Here is a 21,195-nt window from a genome sequence, read left to right as displayed (position 1 = left end):
TGTGGCTCCTGGGCTCTAGAGCACAGGCTCAGTAGTTGTGGCACAGGAGCTTAGTTGATCCAAGGAGTGTGGGATCTTCCCAGATCGGGGATTGAACCCATGTCTCCTACATTGGCGGGTGAATTCTTAACCACTAGACCACAGCAATTTCTCTTTTTATAGCAGAGCCTGTATCAATCTGGTCAAAAATTTGGGGGTCATCCTTAACTTCTTTTATTATTTTCTATAATCCACCAGCAAATTCTGTTGGCTCAACTGTTTAAAAATGTACATAATTTGATCATTTCTCACCACTTACGCTACTTCTATCTGGTCCAAGCCATTATCATTTCTCTCTGGTACAACTGCAGTTACTTTCTACTTGGTCTCCCTGTGTCTGCACTTGCTCCTTCACAGCATAATCTCCATATGGCAGTCAGACTAATCATTGTAAAAGCTATCACATCCCTCCTCTGGTTGAGCTCTTCAGTGGTTTTCCATGTCTCACTCTAAGTCTTTATACCAGCCTGTCAAGACGTGCTACTGCTTCTCTGTTTCATGTCCTTTTATTCTCTCCTCCTTGCTTCCCTGTATCAGTCACATCAGCTGCCTTGCTCTTCAATGAACAAATTAGGTCTGCTCCTGTTTCAGGGTCCTTGCTTTTACTATTCCTTCTTTCTGGAAAACTGACTCCCCAGAGATCTGCTTGGTTTGCACTTTCTTCAGGTCTCTGCTCAGATGTCTTCTTCATAGCGAAGACCAAGTGCCTTATTTAAAATAGCAGTTATGCTCTGTCTTCTACAACACACACACACAAGCATGTGCTGACACTCCCTACCTTTCTTCCTGGCTTTATTTTCTTTCACAAAACTGTCACCACCTAAAATACTATGTATATATATATTACTTTTTGGTCTGTTTTGTCTACTGCTACATGCTCAGGGCTTAAAACAGTACCTGGCACTCACTTATAAAATATGCTGAATGAAAGAGTGAATACTATTGTCTTGATTATTCCATCAATTAATTCTGGATTATCTAATTTGCACATCATTCAGACCTTGATTTCTTCCACATTACTTAGCTTCTGTGGACATCTTTGGGATAAGAAACACTGCCAGAAAGATGAAATTTACAACCAATGCATTTTTCATTATTTATGGATTTCAAAGATCCACAATATCCTGAGTCAGCTTGGATTCCAGTATCCAGAGATAGTCTGAACCTATGATTTGCTGGAAGCCATTCTCAGAGTCCTTGTTCAGTCTCCCAACTGCTCCCCTGCCCCCAATCTGTCCCTGATTTTCCCACACTAACCATCAGGTCTCTTTCGATCTCTTCATAGACAATTGATATGTTATTTTCCCGATTCTCCAAAGATATGCAGGCTTCACTGTGCTTCTTACTCCAGCCCTGGAAGAATGCATTGTCCAGTTCTCGGTAGGCCACCATGAGGGTGCGAAGGCCATCACTGGCAAAATCCTGGAAGACATGTGTGTGCACTGAGTGGACTTGGGCTGAGTTAGGGGTGAGTCAAGGAATGACAGACTATCCCCACAGGCTCTCTCTGCCTGCAAGAGAGGTTTTATTACCTAGTATCACAGGGCTACTACCTAGCCTAACCAGAAAGCACCTGTTTTCTCAGTGAGACGTCCTAAAGATAAGGCCAGCATAGCTGGGTATAAAGTCTGAGAATACTTCTGAGAGACAGAAGATTCTAACTTCTACGTATGGTTAGGTAGTTTGCTGTGACCCTGGTAAAGAATGAAGCCTTCAGATTTATTTCTTCTAAAATTTGGATAGTAATTCACCCTCCACACAGAAGATAATGATATTTATAATACGATAAAGAAGGGAGTAACAAAAAAGGAATTTTTATAAAAAATAAGGGTGTTAGTGTTTTTTTTTTTTACAAGCATACATTCATTTATTTTTGTTTCTCCCTGCCTTCCTTCATCAAGTATTCATTGGGCATTTCAAATAGCAAATTTGTGTATTTGTCTACAGCTGGTTGGTTTCCCAGGTGGCTCAGTGGTAAAGAATCCACCTGCCCAAACAGGAGACATGAGTTCATTCCCCAGGTTGGGAGATGCCCTGGAGAAGGAAATGGCAACCCACTTCCATTCTTGCCCGGGAAATCCCATGGACAGAGAGGAGCCTGGTAGGCTACAGTCCATGGGGTTGCAAAGAGTCAGACATGACTTAGCAACTAAACCATCACCACCACCTACAGCTGGTTGGCTCAATTGATTAGTTATAGCCAAGAGTGCTAATGAAGCCACTGATAAAATGCTCTCTGGGTAAGTTAGTACCTTTTGCTCTTTGGCCACCAATGTATCCTAACTAACCACAACTAACTATCTTGAAGAAGTATACTCTTGGTTATAAGGTAAGCAAGGTGACAGTGTGGGTAGTTTAGGGCACAATCCATATCTAACTGAAAGTGGGTTAGAAGCAGACTTTGTGTGTTGAGAACTGAAAATGAATAACAATTCTACATAGTCACTGGTAATAGCGAGCTTTAAAATAATTCACTTTGGCATCATAAGACCAAAGAGAAATAGAATTTATCACTTTGATATTTTGTTATTAGTTCTCTGTATATCTCCTGAGTACTTCATGTTAACTGTCAGGTAAAAATAACATCTAGGAATATCTGTAGAGAATCCTACTTCTTTTTTTAAAAACTAATTTATTTATTTGGCTGTGCCTAGTCTTAGTTGCAGCATGTGAGATCTAGTTCCCTGACCAGGGGTTGAACCCCAGGTCCCCTGCACTGAGATTATAGAGTCTTAACCACTGGACCACCAGGCAAGTCCCAAGAATCCTATCTCTTAAATCTCTTTACTGTTGACAGGTGAAGCTATAAAAAAGAGGGCTGAGAGAGGATCTCAAGAGACTTCTTACAAAGGAAACATCTTCATACTGCTTTCCCTAGTGGTGGTACCAGTTTATATTCCCACCAACAGTGTATGAGGGTTCCCTTTTCTCCACATCCTCACCAACACTTGTTATTTCTTGTCTTTTTGATAATTTAAAATAGAATTACCATATGATCCAGATCCAGCTATTCCACTTCTGGGTATTTATATTTAGCCAAATAAAATGAAATCACTAATTGAAAAGGATACATGCACCCTTATGTTCACTGCAGCAATATTTACAACAGTCAAGACATGGAAACAACCTAAGTGTCCACTGATGAATGGAACACTACACAGTCATAAAAAGTAGAAATCTTGCCATCTGTGACAAATGGATGGACCTTCACGGTATTATATTATTTGAAATAAATCAGATAAAGAAAGACCAGACACCATATGATTTCACTCATATGTGGAATCTAAAAAACAAATGAACAAACAAACAAAAACAAACTCATAGATAAAGAGAACAGATTGGTGGTTACTAGAGGGGAAAGGGGTTGGGGGGTGAAAGGGGGTCAACTGATGGGGATGAGTGATAACAAGACAAAGTGATGATCACTTTGAAGTATACACAAGTATCAAATTATAATGGTGTACACCTAAAACTTATTTAATATTACATACCAATTCTACCTCAATAATATATGTACATATATGCACATATATATTCAGGAATTAAAAATATACATCAGCTGTTTAAAAAAAGAGGAAAGAGATATGGCAGAAATTGACCTTGCATGGCATACTGATAAGAGGACTTGGCGAGCTTAACAATACATTGACAGATTCTTAATCCATTCAACAAATACTTTAGCAGTCTGTCCTTAACATTATTTCCTACATATCCCTTACTTGTACGTTTTTCTTTTCTCTTGTAGGGGGCAAACTGGGGTCCTGGGATCCTGACTGCCGCTTGTTTTTGTGTGATCTGTTTGCTGGACTCCTGTCTTAGAGGGCTTGGAGCTGTGCTTCTGCATGAATGGGTTGCTGGAACTTGACTCTTACAGAGCATCCTCAGTGGTTAATAGATTAATGTAGTCAGGCTCCACTGTGGGTATCTGTTAAAGTTGGTTGCATGTCAAAAGATCTGAAATGGTTTTATGATTCCCCTTTGAATCCAGTCTGTGGAAATGCTGAGAAGATACCCTAATTCATATGTTCTGGAAGGTTAAAAGATAAGGGAGATTTTCAGAGTAGGCTGTCTCTCTCTCATACACACACACACACACACACACACACACACACACACACACACACTGAAGAAACAAAACTGTGATGTCCGGAAACCAGTACGAGAGTTGTCCTATGAAGGACATTTCACTGATTTTTTTCAAAACTTGAGATACAATGTTATGTACCATAAAAATCACCCTATTAAAGTACACAATTAAGTGTAATATATAGGTATACAATTAAGCACACAATTATGTATAATATAATGTATAAGTATATATATGTATATACCTGCAATGGGGGAGACCTGGGTTCGATCCCTGGGTAGGGAAGATCCCCTGGAGAAGGGAACTGCTACCCACTCCAGTATTCTGGCTTGGAGAATTCCAAGGGGGTTACAAAGAACTGGACACGACTGAGCAACTTTAACTTTCTATGTATTTATATGTATATATATTCATAAAGTTGTACAACCATCACTACTATCTTAATTCCAAACACTTTCATAATCTCTGAGATGACGAAACCCCATTACCTATTAGCAGTCATTCCCATTCCCTTTTCCTGTAGCCCCTGGTAACCACTAATATACTTTAACTTCTACAGATTTGCCTATTCTGTACATTTCATATAAATGAAATCATAAAATACTGGCCTTTTGTGACTGGCTTCTTTTACTTAGTACGTTTTCAAGGTTTATCATGCTACACATTGTAGCATGTATTAAGTATTTCTTTCCCTTCTGCGACTGAATAGCATTCACTGTACAGATTTATCACATTTTATTTATCCATTCATCCATTGATGGGGATCTGGGTGGTTTCTACATTGTTGTTATTATGAATAATGCTGTCATAAGCATTAGTGTACAGGTTTTTGTGTGAATGTAAGTTTTCATTTCTCTTGGGCATATACCTAAGAGTGGAATTGCTAGGTCATATGACAATTCTGTGCTTAACTTTTTCAGGAACTGCCATTGCCAGACTGTTTTCCAAAATGGCTGCATCATTTTACATTCTCATCAGCAATGTGTGCAGCAGGTTTACAATTTCTCTATATCCTTGGCACTACTCATTATTGTATGGTTATCTGTTTGATTTTAGTTACCTTAGTGGTGTGAAGTAGCATCTTGTGATTTGATTTGCTTTCCCTTGATGGCTATGACACTGAACATCTTTTCATGTGCCTATTGACCATCTGCTCTCTGATTTCCAACTATGTGTTAATGTAGGGCCACGCCAAAATGTCCTAAAAAAATAGCATTTCCTCCCAACTATTTCTTCCTTAAACTACTTCTCTGATTTGCCTCTTCCCCCATCACATCCCCTGTCCTATCCCTCCAACCCTTGATATATCCAGGTTTAGGGGTAGAAACCTCAGTGAGCATGAATATGGTTTTCCTTTCGAATGTTAGCAAACTGGAGCCATTCTCTCTTTCTGTTACATCTCAAATCCCAGAAGGTGGAAGTGGAGTGGGACAGGTAGGTACCTGTGGGGATTCTAATCCTATAAATAACAGAGGATGGTGTCACACAGTCACCTAAACAGTCCAGGCCTGGTACTTTCTGCTCCATACCTAAAAGCAGTCTGTTCCTGTCATGACTGGGCCAGGAATCACAGAGTGAACTGTCCTTATTGTGGTAAATGCTCCTACAACATATCCTCATCATGTCCCCTGGGATCCTGGCCCATTCAACTCCTCACTGCAGAAGATGGCAACGTGGTCAATGAGAATCCCACAGAGGAGGTAGTTTTTACTCTTCTATCAATTAAAGAGACACAGATACCAATCTACCTCATACTGAAACACACTGACATGGGGACATATATGCAGACACACATCCAGATACACAGAGCCACCCGCTACTCTCCTCCCCTGCAACCTGAACACTTACATCTAAATGGTCCATGGTTACTTGTTTGAGGGAGCTACAGGATGGATGAAGGAGCTGACAGAGGATCGTGTCTGCACCCTTGCAGAATAACAGGATGCGATTTTCAGGTGTCCTCACTGAAAATAAGCAAATTAAGCAAAGTAACCACATGGGTCCATTGTCACAGAACATGTCAGCCACTGAGGGATGGCAGGAGGCTGTTCCCATGACGTTTGTTTCTGATACAAACAGAAGGGGAGGCTAAGCACTCAATGAGTGGTCACACAGGGTAAATGATGAGGGCTGGTGAGAGTGAAAGAAGATCTTTTGGAACCAGTTTTTCCATGGGTTCAACATCACCTATGGAAGACTGATACAGAATCACATTTAGCTTTTCAAGTCCAAGTTCCAGACCAAGGCCCATACCTAGTGAGGACCAAGGAATAAAAGTGACCTTCCTCTTCAGTCTGAGGCCCAAACTAATTGAGAGCAAGATATTATGAATTTCCCCCATAATGTCTGCCCCCATTTCTCATTCCAAGTTCAGGCTTTATGAGTTTATTTTCCATTCTTGTCTTGGCTTTGAGAGTTCTGACAAGTCACTATCCAGGATCACTAAATAAGGGGCTTAGCATGTGGTTGTTAAGCTTATATATGTGTATCGAAGGAAATATAAAGAATTATGAGACAGAAAGTGGGAGTGGCTGTGTTTGCATTTGCAGCAAGAGTGCCTTGGAAATGGCATGTGGATGAGAGAAAATATTTGTGTGCAGACAGAAGAGAAAATCAATGTGGGAATGTATATGAAAGACAAAGACGGGGAGAGGACTGACAAGGAGGGGCACCCACCAATAACTGACATCCTCTTGCGCACATTGTTGAAGTCCAAGATAGCCAGCAGTTGGTAGATTCTCATTTTCCCCATTTCAACGACCACGATTGTCTCAGACGTGCGGGAACGGAACACAAAGCCAAAGTTCCTGGCAGCAGTGACCAGGGCACCTTCATCTGGGGACTGAGCCTGGTAAACCAGCTCACCTGGAAGGAGAGAAGAGGGCAGCCAGAGCCCATAGAGATGTGTGGATGAAGTCCACCCAGAAGTGAGACTGTCTTCCAAGTGGCTGACATAAAGATGGAGCCCAGGAAGGGGCATCTTTCTTCAAAATTTCCTCATAAGTCTGGCCCTAAAAGGCCAGTTGCATAGAACAGGTCAGTTTCTTTTTTCTTTCTAATATTTTCACCTCATTTCACAGACCTGAGTTAGTATTACTGAGGTACACAATACATGTACACAAACAAAACATAGGTAGCTACTTTCCAACTTTAGAGGGTAAAGATGGCTCAGGAGTTTCTTAAAAATGAAGGTTCCTGGGTCTGACCCAAACTACTGAATCCAGAATCACAAAACCCTGGAGGATAGCCCAGGAAATTGAATTTTAACAAATCTCCTGAGTGAGTCTCATACAGATGGGTCTACGTAAAGTGCTCCTGCGTAAGACTGGCTGCACTTTGATGAACACTGCTACAGGGTAACAAGATTGATGGTTTAGTAAACAATTAAAATATATATATGAATGAGTATTGTCACCTTTGAAACTCTCACCCTTGGAAGCTAAATGACTTCCTCTGTTGAATCAATCTTTCCACCTGATATTACTCAAGACATTTCTGGAACTCTTCTTTTAGTATACCCCCATAACCTGAGCTATATTTTGTATTATTTCTCTTTTGAAGGCCAATTTAATTTTGAAAAACAATTATGCACCATCAGAATATTATACTTGGGAATGATGTAGATGAGGCAGTATAATTTTAGGTCAGACATACAATATGTCCATGGGATAATAAGACTATTTTCTTGTGTGTTTCCTACCTTGTCACTCAAGGAAGTAAACAAAGGTAAGTACAAATATGCTTCAAGAAATAGCAATTTATTAGAATGTCAGACCTGGAGAGGCCTTGGTGGGGTGGGAGCTTATAGGGCCAGAAGACTCGAGATTTGGGTTCTTATCCCATTTTTGCCTTTCTTAGCTATAGGATTTTAGTCAAGTCACTTAATTTCTTTTAGCTTTAGCTTACTTAGCTATAAAACAAGGATCATTCTTACTTGGCAGAGGGCTGTCGTGAAGACTGTGGGAGGTAAAATAAATGAAAGCAACTTGTAAAATTATAAAGTGATATAAAAATATAAGGTGTTACTCATGGTAGTATTCTATTAAGTAAATTATATTGACTTTATAAGATGTGACTTACTTGGCTGCCTAAATTCTTGTTTGTTAAGGAAAAAAGTCTTTTTAATTTAAAATCAGTAATTTCTCATTATTTCTAAAACAGATTTCAATAAATTCATGGATGACATTGTCATATTTGGTGACTGAAGAAATTAGGGTATACGGGGATACCTTTAAATTGTGAAGCAACAAGAGGATGACAACTCATCCTTTAGGAAGTCTTGTCAGAGGTAGTGGGGTCGATCCTGGCAATAAATTAGACAAACTCTGTGACAGAACATTAGAGAATCTCAAGTTCCCTAGATAGCACCAAGTATGACCCCTATCCAATGACTGAATCTTCTTTAAGACCAAGAGGTTGTTTTCTACTTGAATATATCCAGGGACTAGGAGCTCACTATTTATCTTGACGATCCATCCCATTGCTGGACAACTCTCCCTATTAGAAAGTTCTTTCTTAGATTAAGCTATTACAAATGATATCAACCCCCAACCTCAAATCAGCCTAGATTTGACATATTCTCAGTCAGTGAGGCCTCGGGATTACTCACCTTCTACTTTCTCTTCTGCTATCACGGTATGACACAATGAAAGTGACAGGAAAAACAAGTGTACCCTGTGATCTCCCCTTTTCACTGCTTCGACCAAAGTCTTGTCATAAAATGAAAACTTAGGATCGGCCAGTTTGTTGTAGGAGAAGTCGACCTTTTCTCTTTTCTGCAACGCATAAGCCAGAATGAACTTCTCAACAGCAGCTTGATACTTTATAGAAGAAGGTCTATTGATTTAGGGGCAATTTCTGGAATGTGATGAGAACTCTCAGGAGGATGGGAAAAGAAAAGCAAGATAAGTGAAAGAGATCCTGTGCTGGTTTCTGAGGCCTTTGTACTCTGATCTGGACCATCCATTCACTCAGAAAAGATCCATCACACAGGAGACAAACTGAGCACTTCCTGGCAGACCCTTCTTGCCCTCTTTCAACTCCAGCTGTCCTAAATGATCAATGGGCATCTTCAGGCTCTATTCTTCCAAGTCCCAAATCCATGATGAGTCAAACCGGAGGGTACAAGAGGGTAACTGTTCCCTATGAGTAAATGGTTAAGTCCTGTCTCTAGCTGTCCTCTACCTGATTTGGGGAGCTGGGGAGGGAAGGAGTTAGGTACAACGATATCCCTGTGTTGCACTATTCCTATTTTGGCCCACAAGAGGGCTAGAGAGGAATATTACAAGATAGAGGCAAGGATGTATAGCAAGGAGGCTTCAGTACAGACTTCTCATTCACAGATTTAATTTTGAACCATTTTACTTGACCCAACAGCACCCCTGATTCCTTCCTGCCTCTAGGTCTCAAGGTTATTGTTCTCGCCTCGATCTTTAGACCTAATATTCACTACCATTTTCCTGGCTATGGGCTTGGCCCCTTTAAATGCTGACTGTCGTTCATTTCAGGTAGGCTGCTGGTAGCCACCTTGGGAAAACATTCTTTTCTGGCTCAGTTTGGTCCCAAGACTCTCTTATGCTCACCCTGGAGTGCAGTGTTGTTAACCGACTTCTCCAACCCATACCAGAACTCTCAAGGATATATAACCAGTTCTTTGTAGTTGTGGTGCTACTGCACCAGAACTGGGCTGGGCTCCAGTGTGTCAAGTACAGATACAATTGTCCTGCTTGGTGCTAAGTTGGGGAAACAGTAGTCTGCAGTGGGCTATACTGGCTCTTTTCTATGTCCCATCTATAGGATTTTTTGTCATGATAGTGAGAGAGTATGGTCAGATCCAGAGCCAAGTTCTAGACCTGCCCAACCACAGAATTGCAAGTTCTGGTAAGTTTGTGGGTTCAGTAATTTAAGATAACTCATTATATAGCATCCTCTGAGACTTTTCTAGAACTGGACTCTTGTACTGGTACATTCTTTGAGACTAGAAGCTGTGAGTGACGAGAGAGAAGCTGGAGAGGTAGATATAAGGCAGAACCTGCATTATCGTATTATATGCAATAGGGAACCATAGCAATTTTCTGCTGAGAGTCATATGATCAGATAGTCCTCTGATAGCACCATGAAGAATATATTAGAAGTAGCAAGACAGGAGGCTGGGAGACCAGTTAGTAGGCCACTCAGTAATTCACAAGAGAAATCATGATGTAGTGACAAAATAAATATTAAATTAAGGGCATGGTTTGAAAATGTTTTTGACAGATTGATCTGGGGATACCTGAAGGGCATATAGGTAGTCACAAAAGCAGGTACATATAGTTTTGAAGCTCAGGTAAGAGATCTGAGCTAGTTTCTAATCTCCTGTTCCAGACAAGTAATATTTGAGAACACCGGACCTAGCTGGGTACAGGACTGGGGCAGGGCTGGTTTGGAGCCGCAGTACAGCATGATCTGAGAGGTATTATTCTTGAATTACTCTGAAATTGGAAGTCAAACATCTAGTTGAATAAGACTGAATGGCAAATCCAAGTCCCAGACAAAAGGATGGAAACCGGGGATATCAGATTAGAGGAAATGAATTTAGAATGGAGGGTAGATGATGTGGTAATGAATTGAGGAAGCTCTTTGAGATGCTGTGACACAGCTATAGATAGTTTTTATAGTATATCGTTAGCCTTGGTCATGAAAGGGGAGGGAGCTAAGAAGGGTTCCTGGATACATGGATTTGGAGTTCATTAGTAAGTAGGCAGTAAAGTCAGTAAAAACATGATACTGTAAAGATGGGAAAAGAGGTAAAATAATAGAGCCCTGGTGGAGAAGGGAGTGAGATGTGGTAGAAGGCCTGAGGGTGGTGAATTTGGGAATAGCTAATAAAAAGGATTAAAAATTAAACTGACTGTAAGTAAATTAAAAAATTATCCACTGGCTCTGGAAACCCAAAAGAAGTTGGAGTCTCTGAATTTGTAAAGGTTTTGTGATCTCCAAAAAGTACTTGGCATTCTGAGATTAGAAACAGAGAAGGGTAGACGGCTTGATTAATTCAAGATTGATATTTATTGGGAGATTAAAGAGGGGGAAAAAAAAGGAGGTGTTGAAGATTCTCATGATCTTGGGTACAGACGGGGGTAAAGGAAGTAAAGTCACAAGGGACTGACAGATTGGATAAAAAGGAGGATAGAGAGTTTGTAAATCTTCCTAGGATAAGAAAGCAGGTATACTAGGAGCCAAGTACCAAGAGAACTGGAGGAATAAGGTTTGTGATCAGAGATCATGACAAAGGAGTTTACAATTTCATAGTACAATTCTGGATGGTGACATGATGACCCAGAAATGGATGATACAGATTTTTTTTTTGAGTCCAAGAAGTAATCTGAAAGATATATTCTTTCAGACACCTGAAAGCATCTATAGTGCTAGATCACCCATAAACAAACCAACACCACCAAGATGACAGCAGGGATTGGGCAGAAAGGGAAAACATGAGCAAAGTTTCAAAGTCCTCAGGATGAAGTGGAGAAGCCAGAAGATCTGTAAATGTCAATGACAGGAAGAGAGAGGAGGATAGCCAGAAGGCATCACAACACATTGCATGCATCACAGGAAGAAAGATTATATGAGGGAGAAAAGTAATAGTTTAAAAGTGGCACAGGAAAGAATGCCCCTGGTGGTCCAGTGGTTAAGAATCCATTTTCTAATTCAGGGGACCCAGGTTTGAAGCCTGGTTGGGGAACTAAGATATGCTGCTGGGCAACAGCCTGTATGTTGCAACTAGAGAAGCCTGTATGCCACAACTACTGAGCCCACACATTCTAGAGCCTGTGCGCTGCAAGAAGAGAAGTTTATGCCCTGCAATGAAGACCCAGTGCAGCCAAAAGAAAAAAAGTGGCACAGGATAATAAGGACAGTATCTTTGGGCATTTGGTATGCTGAGTGAGAGAGATGGAGGAAAAGGAATATTCTCAGGGAAAGTTATCTTTCATTCAAGGTAAGGAGAAGCAAGCATTTTTAGGAAAAGATAAGGCTGTGGGTGTTTGTTTACAAGAGAACAAAGATTCCATTGATCCAGAGGAAGATGTGTTACGGTCACACAGTAGTGAAAGGAAGAGGAAGAAAAAGGACGCTCCAGGGTAACAGTTTACTCCCTAGAAGCAATTTTTGTTGATTTTGCCAAGGTTATTAGCAGGGTCCCTGCAAGAGAATTGAAGGCAAATACTGACTTTATTTCCCATTTCCAATCTCTCTGGACGGATAGGGTGAGGCATTAGTTGGGAGCGGGAGTTAGCTGTTCAGTACATAAATCAAGTGGATAAGGGTTTGGAATTGGTTCTAATAGGAAAAGGGTAGGGTGAAGAGTACCCTGAATGTAATGAAAGAAGCCTTATGGAAGAAGGTTTAACTCAAACTCATAAACAAAAGACAAGATCCAATAATGGAAAAAAAACAGTAAAAATGAACCAGCCTGAGATAGGAAGAATGAAAAGGAAAATATTTTTACAATTGTTTGGGTTAGGACTTTTGAATATGTCACAAATCCTTAAGTTATAAAAGAAAAAGACTGATAGAACTGGTTACATAAATTAAATACTTCTAAACAAAAATTTATAAACAAAAGACAAAAATGGAAAAAATAATTGTAATATATATACCAAAGGAAAAGTTGATATTTTTATTGTATAAAGACTCCTTGGAAATAAGAAAAAAAAAAACCCAAAGAATATGAACATATAATTCACAAAATAACAATATATAGGCAATAAAGTGATTGGGAAGAGGAAAGAAACTAAGTATATAAAAATGATTCAATCTGTTAGTAATCAAAGAAAGGTAAATTAAATGAGATATAATTTTCACCAATTAAATTTCTAAAGATTGAAATATTAATACCCAGTACTGACAAGGACATGATAAAAGAGGAATTTTCCTATATTTTTGGTGGGATTATAAATTGATGCAGTCTATCCAGAGGGCAATATGGCACTATTAAATGCATTAAAAATCTAGCCACCCTTTCAGCAACTAATTTTACTTACAGGACTTTATTCTAAGGAAATAATTATCAGAAGAGGAGACAAAAATGTATGTACCTGGGTGCTTACCATAATGCTATTTATAATAGCAAAAGACAGCAGAATAAAAAGAGGGGATTGGCTACATCAATTAAGATACTTCAATATAGGTGGATATGACAGTTATTCAAAATGATATAGATGTAGACATAAATATACCTAAATATACAGACATGGAAGGAGGACCACAATATATACTGTGTCTGATGAATAAAAAGAGGCTGAAAATAGCATGGGTGCTGTGATCCATCCATCCTTCCTTCCTACTTACCTACCTACTATACCTAGATGTATATGCGTGTATATACACACATGAAAAGCATCTGAAAAGATAAATACTCCCAAATTTGACACTGGTTACCTAAATGAGACTAAATCATTTTTAACTTTCTTCCTCATACATTTCTATATTGTTTGAATTTCTTTTATCATGAGCACAGATAATTTTTTTAAACAGAAAAAACCCAATAAAGCTATTTTCAATTTACTTATTTATTAATATGTAAATAAATGTTTTAAAGAAATTTTAATCGAGAAAACAAGTAATATTTATATGCAGAACTAGAATTTATTCTCGAGTAATGTAATGTCTTCCAAAAAAGTATCTTAAACCACTATTCATTTGCTGTCCTAGATCATTTTTATGAGCTCAAGGAGTTATCCCTTTGCTGGCTTCTTCAGACATTCCTGACTTTAAAAATATTTATATATCATTTGTATGCAATTATATACATAATCACCTTCTCATAAAAAGCTATTTTCATTTAAAAACACAAACCCAAATATGCTCAAATAAACAGAGGTTATTTCCATAATACTTTCTGATATTACAGGGCCAATAACAGCTGGGGTATTTCAGGAGCTCAGGGAGTCCCAGTCTGTACTGAAGATGCTGCTGTAAAGCACAGCCTCGCTCAGCTCCTGCATGCACTGCATAGGGAGCAGTAAACACTCACCTTTGAGACTTCGGTCCTCTGTCCGCTTTTGTCATAGACATCACCTATTGGTAAGTAAACAGAGAACACACTTGGCAAAGGTTTTAAAGAAGGATTTATATTTCTTTTTATTGTGGTAAAAGATATATAACATGAATTTTCATTTTAACCATTTTTTAGTGAAAAACTCAGCGGCATTAATGTCATTCACAATGTTGTGCAACACTCACCATTATATATTTCCTAAACTTTTTCAGCATCCTAAACAGAAACTCCTTACTTTCCTTTATTCCCAGCCCCTGGTAATCTCTAATCTGCTTTCTGCCTCTATGAATTTGCCTATTCTAGATGTTTCATACAAGTAGAATGATACACTATTTCCTATTTTGTCTGGCTTATTTCACATAGCATAAAGTTTTCAAGAATCATTCATGTTGTAGCATGTGTCAGAACTTCATTACTTTTTATGTCTGAGTATTCCATTACAGGAATACTTTCCATGGCAGGAAAGCTATGACAAACCTACATAGTGTGTTAAAAAGCAAAGACATCACTTTGCTGACAAAGGTCCGTATAGTCAAGGCTATGGTCTTTCCAGTAGTCATGTACAAATGAGAGGTGGGCAGTAAAGAAGGCAGAGCACTGAAGAATTGATGCTTTCAAACTGTGGTGCTGGAGAAGACTCTTGAGAGTCCCCTGGAAAGCAAGGAGATCAAACCAGTCAATCTAAAAGGAAATCAATCCTGAATACTCTTTAGAAGGACTGATGCTAAAGCTGAAGCTCCAAGACTTTGGGTATCTGATTCAAACCGCTGACTCATTAGAAAAGACCCTGATGCTGGGAAAGATTGAAGGCAGAAGGAGAAGAGGGCAACAGAGGATGAGATGGTTGGATGGCTGATTCAATGATCACTGATTCAATGGACATGAACTTGGGCAAACCCTAGGAGATGGTGAGGGACAGGTATGCTGCAGTCCATGGGATCACGAAGAGGCATACATGACTTGGCAACTGAATAACAACAACGTTCCATTAAATGGATATATCACAGTTTGTTTACCTATTCAATTGCTGATGGAAACATGGGTTGTTTCCATCTTTGGCTATTGTGTATACTGCTGCAATGAACACGCATATGTCTCTCTGTTTGAATCCTTGTTTTCTTTTTCCTTTTTTTGGTATATACCTAGGAATGGAATTACTGGGTCATACGGATCTGCCTGCAATGCAGGAGACCTGGGTTCGATCCCTGCGACGGGAAGATCCCCTTAGAGAAGGAATGGCTATCCACTTCAGTATTCTTGTCCCGAGAATTCCATGTACAGAAGAGCCTGTTGGGCTACAGTCCATGGGATCACAAAGAGTTGGACATGACTGAGAGACCAATACTTTTACTTATAAATATTTATTTATTTTATTTGGCTGCATTGGGTTTTAGTTGCAGCATGCTGGCTTTTCAAGTTGTGGCTTGTGGGTTCCAGAGCATGCAGGCTCAGTAGTTGTGGTGCAAGGGCTTAGTTGCCTCACCATATGTGGGATCTTAGTTTCCCTAACAGGGATCAAACTCATCTCCAGAATTGGAAGGTAGATTCTTAACCACTGGATCACCAGAGAAGTTGCATAAATAAAGGAAGATTTTTTAAATTTAATCCTTTTATTTGGTTGTGCCAGTTCTTAATTGCCACAAGTGGAATCTTTTAGTTGCAGTATTTGAACTCTTAGTTGAGGTATGTGGGATATACCCAGTTCCCTGACCAGGGATCAAATCCTCGTCACCTGCATTGGGCAGGCAGATTCTTAACCACTGGACTGCTGGGGAAGTTCTAAGAAGGATTTTAAAAGCTTATTTCTTCTGATTCTATCATTCTAGACTTGCAGTTAAGCTCCTCAAATCCCCTCAGGCCACATAGCTCTCAGTGCCCTATAAGCTCCTTTCCCCAAGCCAATGGTAAGAATCCTGCTGCTTGGGGTACAACTCTTCTCCTTAAGTGTGAGTGAGGTGAGCCTGGAGGCTTGGCGTCTATGAGAGACCTTGAACCTCAGGAAGCCCTTCATCAGAAAAGTCCCCTAGAAGAGAGGTTAAAGTAGTGCTGGAATGCTTAGGATTCTTGGCCAGTAGATGGCATAGACAGATTGGGGGTGGAAGACAGTCTGATGCCAAGTGCAGAAACACACAGGACCCTTTGCAACCCTACCCACCATATGATCAGGTCTCACGATGAGTCAGAAAATTAAGATCCTCACCCAAATCAACCACCCAAAAATAAGCTTTCAGAGTTTATACATGTGAAAACTTGTTTGGCAGGAGTAATAGAAAATATTAGAACGCTGTAGCTTTTGAAAATCTTTTAACTTTAATTTTTAAAAAAGTGTACATTTTAAAGTGTACAATTCAGGGGCATTTAGTGCGTTCACAATGTTTTGCAACCACCACATCTTTCTAGCTTCAGAGCTTTTTTTCATCATCCCAGAGGCATACCCCATGTGCTCTAGCTTTTTCGATGTGATTGCTTTCCTTCACTAGTTACTGCCATAACGTTCACACATATGAAGACTTAACACTAACACAAAAACAAGCTCATCTTACATAGGAAATAAATGAACAACTGGGTATGGGAAACACTGATCAAATTCTGAACACCCTTTGATGGCTTCCTTCTAGACTGTTATTGGTCTGAGGTGGAATCAGGAGAACAGTAGCTTCAGTAACATCCTGGTTGCACCATCCGATTTAATGTGAGAGTAACTAACATTCCCAAGACATTGGCAATTATCTGAGGACAGAGATTAAGTCTTATACATCTTCATATTTCACACACAATGTCCACACAATGTCCCACACAATGAGTGGCATCTATAATGTGCTAAATAAGTGTTTTTTGGTTAGAACTGAATGGACTAGGTGATCTTTGCTCAGTGGACAGCAGGTTGTAAGAGTCAGTAAATGTGAATTTAGAGACATATAGATTTAGAGATAGATTATTCTTGAGAACAACCTGCAAAGTAAAATTTCCCCAAGACTAAGGGAAAGCAGAAAGACATGCATACCATAGAACTTCCCGTTAATAGAACACTTGTTGAAAATCATGATGTTCTGAGTCAGGGTCCCTGTTTTGTCAGAGAACACATATTTGACCTGGCCAAGCTCCTCATTAAGGGTGGTGGTACGAGCCTGTGCTGGTGTGTTCTTTGGTTCATAAAACATCTTCCGATCCCAGTTGATATAGAAACTGTTGCCCAATCTTATTATTTCAACACTAAGGAGAAAGCAAGAAAAGAAGGGTCCTGGGTTAAAGCAGGGCAAGTAAATTAATCCCCCTGGTTTCCTTCTTACCAGTCCTGTGGTGGAAATGAAAATCAGAATACCTTCTCTCAGAAGCTACAGTCTTGAAGCACCCTTCATACGAGCCAACCCATTGTAATTCTACTTTGATCATTATCACTTAAGGCTTTACTTGATTACCAGATATATTGATTAACTTTGATGAGGCATATTCCCTTTACACTACTTCTTCCAAAATTTTTAAAATTCTGTAACAATGCAAGGCCTGACAGAGTTAAGCTAGTTTATAAAAGGCAGCCAAAGCTTAGAGGGGTATTGCTGCTGTCACATAAACTCATTGATGGGGAAGAGAGATACTTGAGACTGGAGACAGCGCTTCTTTGTTTCAGAAGAGGAAGGGAAAGATCTGTGAGACTCAGAAACAGCTTACAGGAGCTGATCCTCTGATAAATTTCTTGGCAGACCCAGCCTGCCTGTAGGGTAACTTTTTCCTAAAACAGCTTCCTCTCCATTTTATCTGAATTTACCAATTGTGTTAGTCTCCACTTTTATTCTAAATAACATGCATTATAGATTCTCTATGGCTTCCCTTGTAGCTCAGTGGTAAAGAATCCACCAGCCAATGCAGGAGATGTGGGTTTGATTTCTGAGTTGGGAAGATCCCCTGGAGAAGGAATGGCAACCCACTCCAGTATTCTTGCTTGGAGAATCCCAAGGACAGAGGAGCCTGGCAGGCCACAGTCCATGGGGTCACAAAAGTGTTGGACATGACTTAGTGATTAAATAACAACATGGTTAACAAGCATCTTCATTTTAAAACAGTGCAGACTTTTTAAGTGCCTTCCTTCCTATCGTCATTCATACTTAGTGTGTGTTGTTTCATTGCTTCATTAGTAACCCCTGTCTGAGACAGCTGCATTGAGCAACACGAATCTTTCGTTTGAGGTGAGGGAGGTGTTGCCCAGGCCCTCACTATTGACTTTATTAGTCCTCATGTGTTGAGTTTTGACCCCTCTCTTCCTTCACCATACCAGTCACCATAGCAACCTTTCTAAACTCAGACACTTAATGATATTATTTCTTTCCTTAGAGAGATCTCTGCTGCTTTTAGGATAAAGCCCAAACTCCTTGACCTAGCATTCAAGGTTCTCCTGAATATAATCCTAAATTACCATCCAACACCTCAGTCTAGGCTACTCACTGTTCTATGACCAGATCAAGCTTTTAAAAATCTCCAACCTTTGTACATACTGATCTTTCTGCTTGTAATATTATTTTCATATTTTCTGATTGGTAAATTCTACTCTTTTCTCAAGTATCAGTTTGATCATTACTTTTTTCTATAAATCCCTAAGACTCTATAGGTGGAACCAACCTATTCCCTTTCTAGGCTCCCATAGCATTCATATATTAATTTCTATCACATCATTCTTCATATTGTACCTTAGTTATTTACTTAAGTATCTGTTTCCATGGCTATGTTGTAAGCTTATCTAGAGGAAGTGTTGTCTTATTACTCATGTATCTTTCTCTGCAACCTAATATAGTGCTTGGCATATAGTCAGTTTAGTCGCTCAGTCGTTCAGACTCTTTGTGAACCCATGAACTGCAACACGCCAGGCTTCTCCATCCACCACCAACTCCGAGAGCCTACTTAAACTCATGTCCATTGCATCGGTGATGCCATCCAACCATCTCATCCTCTGTCGTCCCCTTCTCCTCCCACCTTCAATCTTTCCCAGCATCAAGGTCTTCTCCAATGGGTCAGTTCTTTGCATCAGGTGGCCAAAGTATTGCAGTTTCAGCTTTAGCATCAGTCAGTCCTTCCAATGAATATTCAGGACTGATATCCTTTAGCATTGACTGGCTGGATCTCCTTGCAGTCCAAGGGACTCTCAAAAGTTTTCTCCAACACCATAGTTCAAAAGCATCAATTCTTCGGTGCTCAGCTTTCTTTATAGTCTAACTCTCACATCCATACATGACTACTGGAAAAACCATAGCTTTCACTAGATGGACCTTTGTTGGTACCTTTGTTGGTAACATAGTAGGTATTCAATAAATTAGTAACATAATTTAGCTAACTTAGCACATACACATACAGGGTGCTTTTAGGGTTGGGATGCCACAATGCAGGGTTTAGAAAACCTGAAAAGGATGCAGAAAATGTGTTTGGGTGAGTTTATGTGAAAGAGAATGCTAGAACTTGAAAAAGGAGATTGGAATACAGCAAAGACTTATTTTACCTATATTTCAAATTTTTGTCCAAGGTACTCATGAAAAGGGGAAGGAAACATCCTTCATCTTCTCCATCTTTTAGGAATAAGAACTTAAATCACAATAATACCTACCTGCAGTTCGCCACATTGTTTCTGGGGGAAAAAGCATTCTGAGTTCTGAATCATTTACAAATGACTGGAATCTGGGTCATTGATAAACTAGGGGCTGCCTAGCTTGTACTTTAACACAAAATTTGTGTGCATTTTTTTCTAATTATTTCATATGTTGGTATGTCTTATTCAGTCATGTACATTATAAATTATTTGAGGGTAGGAATAATTTTTTTAATTATATAACCCACATAGTATCTAGCACAGTATTCTGGACATAGAAAGCATTTATGCAAACTCTAAATATTTCTCAGAATGTTTTGTGCACCAGGCACTCTGGAAAGTGAAGGGTTAAAGAGCACAGCATCTATGTTTTCTGAAATTTCACAGTCTAGTTGGGGAATAAGAAGGAAGTATCCACCCCCAGAAGAAGTTAGCTCCTCCCTCAGCTGTCAAAGAAGCCTACCTGACATAGAGGGAAATAGGCACCATGGTGTTGAGGATAATGAAGTAGGACCAGAATATAAGGGTGGCAGAGAAAAGTGACGAAGAGACATAGTCTTCCCACGGCAGATAATCCTGGAAGTAGTAACCTTTGTTGTTTTCCCAAATGTAATGACCAACTGCTAGGAGAAAACACATGCCGCCTAAAAACAGGAAAATCTAGAAATCAAAAAAAGAATTAAATTAACATTTCATCCAAGATGTACTGCTTTAGTTCTACCATCTGGAGTCTCTCTCTCAACAAAGCTTCTCTTTTCTTGGAGAGCGGGTGGGGGGGGTCCCCCTAGAGCTCACAGTCTCTAGGCAGTAGTCCACAGGACAGAAAAGAAAGCCCAGCAAGAGCCGTCCTTGGGATTTTGATAGGACAAAACAGTAAGTAAAATGCATTAAGTATTAAGTGCCAATAACAGTGCTAAGTACTCTACATGTATTATTTAATATTATTCTCTTCTTTTAATATTAGATAATAAACTTGATATTAAGAATGGAAAAGTATTTTGCCTAAAGTTATTTGTCTACTAACCAGGAGAGACAGGTTTTGGACCAGTTCCAGAACCCAAGCTCTTAATTACTCCATTATTGAAGTGAGGTTATGATTTAACAAAAGTATAAAATGTGTGACACTGGCCTAGCAGTTGCAGGTGGGGAAGTGAGAAGGAAATGGATGTAAAAGGCTGACAATATGGCAATCATGTTTACAGTAAAGAAGACAGTAAAATAGGAAGGCAGACCATGTGCCTACTGAGCCTAGAGCTCTAAGGGAAGTGGTTGGAAAGAATTAGAATATTAGTGTGTGTGGGCTGACTTTGACAAAGGAAAGATTTGAGGTAGGTGAATAACTAGAAGAGGAATAGAGTGAAATTTGGGTCATCAAAAACCTGGAACAGCCTTTACTTTTAAACACTTTTAAAAAGGAAGAAAGAGATAAGATTGAGATCTTAAGCAAACAAGGCCCAA

General features: G+C 39.5%; 1 protein-coding gene across 23 annotated transcripts in view; it reads right to left on the bottom strand.

Annotated features, from left to right (window-relative positions):
- The window catches only part of LOC145512981 (phospholipid-transporting ATPase FetA-like), a 96,888-nt gene that overhangs the window by 10,012 nt on the left and 65,681 nt on the right, over positions 1 to 21,195 (bottom strand). For 10 of the 23 annotated variants that reach the window (XR_014059049.1, XR_014058992.1, XM_081507963.1 and 7 more), the window contains 7 exons: positions 20,201 to 20,397; positions 17,170 to 17,378; positions 14,142 to 14,185; positions 8,736 to 8,901; positions 6,803 to 6,991; positions 5,975 to 6,090; positions 1,297 to 1,461 (listed from right to left, as the gene is read on the bottom strand). Coding sequence is in view for 18 of the 23 variants with exons in the window: in XM_081507963.1 (XP_081364089.1) it covers positions 1,297 to 1,461; positions 5,975 to 6,090; positions 6,803 to 6,991; positions 8,736 to 8,901; positions 14,142 to 14,185; positions 17,170 to 17,378; positions 20,201 to 20,397 (1,086 nt within the window). In the remaining 5 variants the exon portion in view is untranslated. Of the gene's footprint in view, positions 1 to 1,290; positions 1,462 to 5,974; positions 6,091 to 6,802; positions 6,992 to 8,735; positions 8,902 to 14,141; positions 14,186 to 17,169; positions 17,379 to 20,200; positions 20,398 to 21,195 lie in introns of all 23 variants that reach the window. The other 13 variants (XR_014059052.1, XR_014059005.1, XM_081507996.1 and 10 more) reach the window with 2 other exon arrangements.

The sequence above is a fragment of the Giraffa tippelskirchi genome, chromosome 1 (assembly GCF_054371585.1).
Source record: "Giraffa tippelskirchi isolate mGirTip1 chromosome 1, T2T-mGirTip1v1.2.pri, whole genome shotgun sequence".
Lineage (NCBI taxonomy): Eukaryota > Metazoa > Chordata > Mammalia > Artiodactyla > Giraffidae > Giraffa > Giraffa tippelskirchi.
This window is presented reverse-complemented; position numbering and strand designations above follow the sequence as displayed.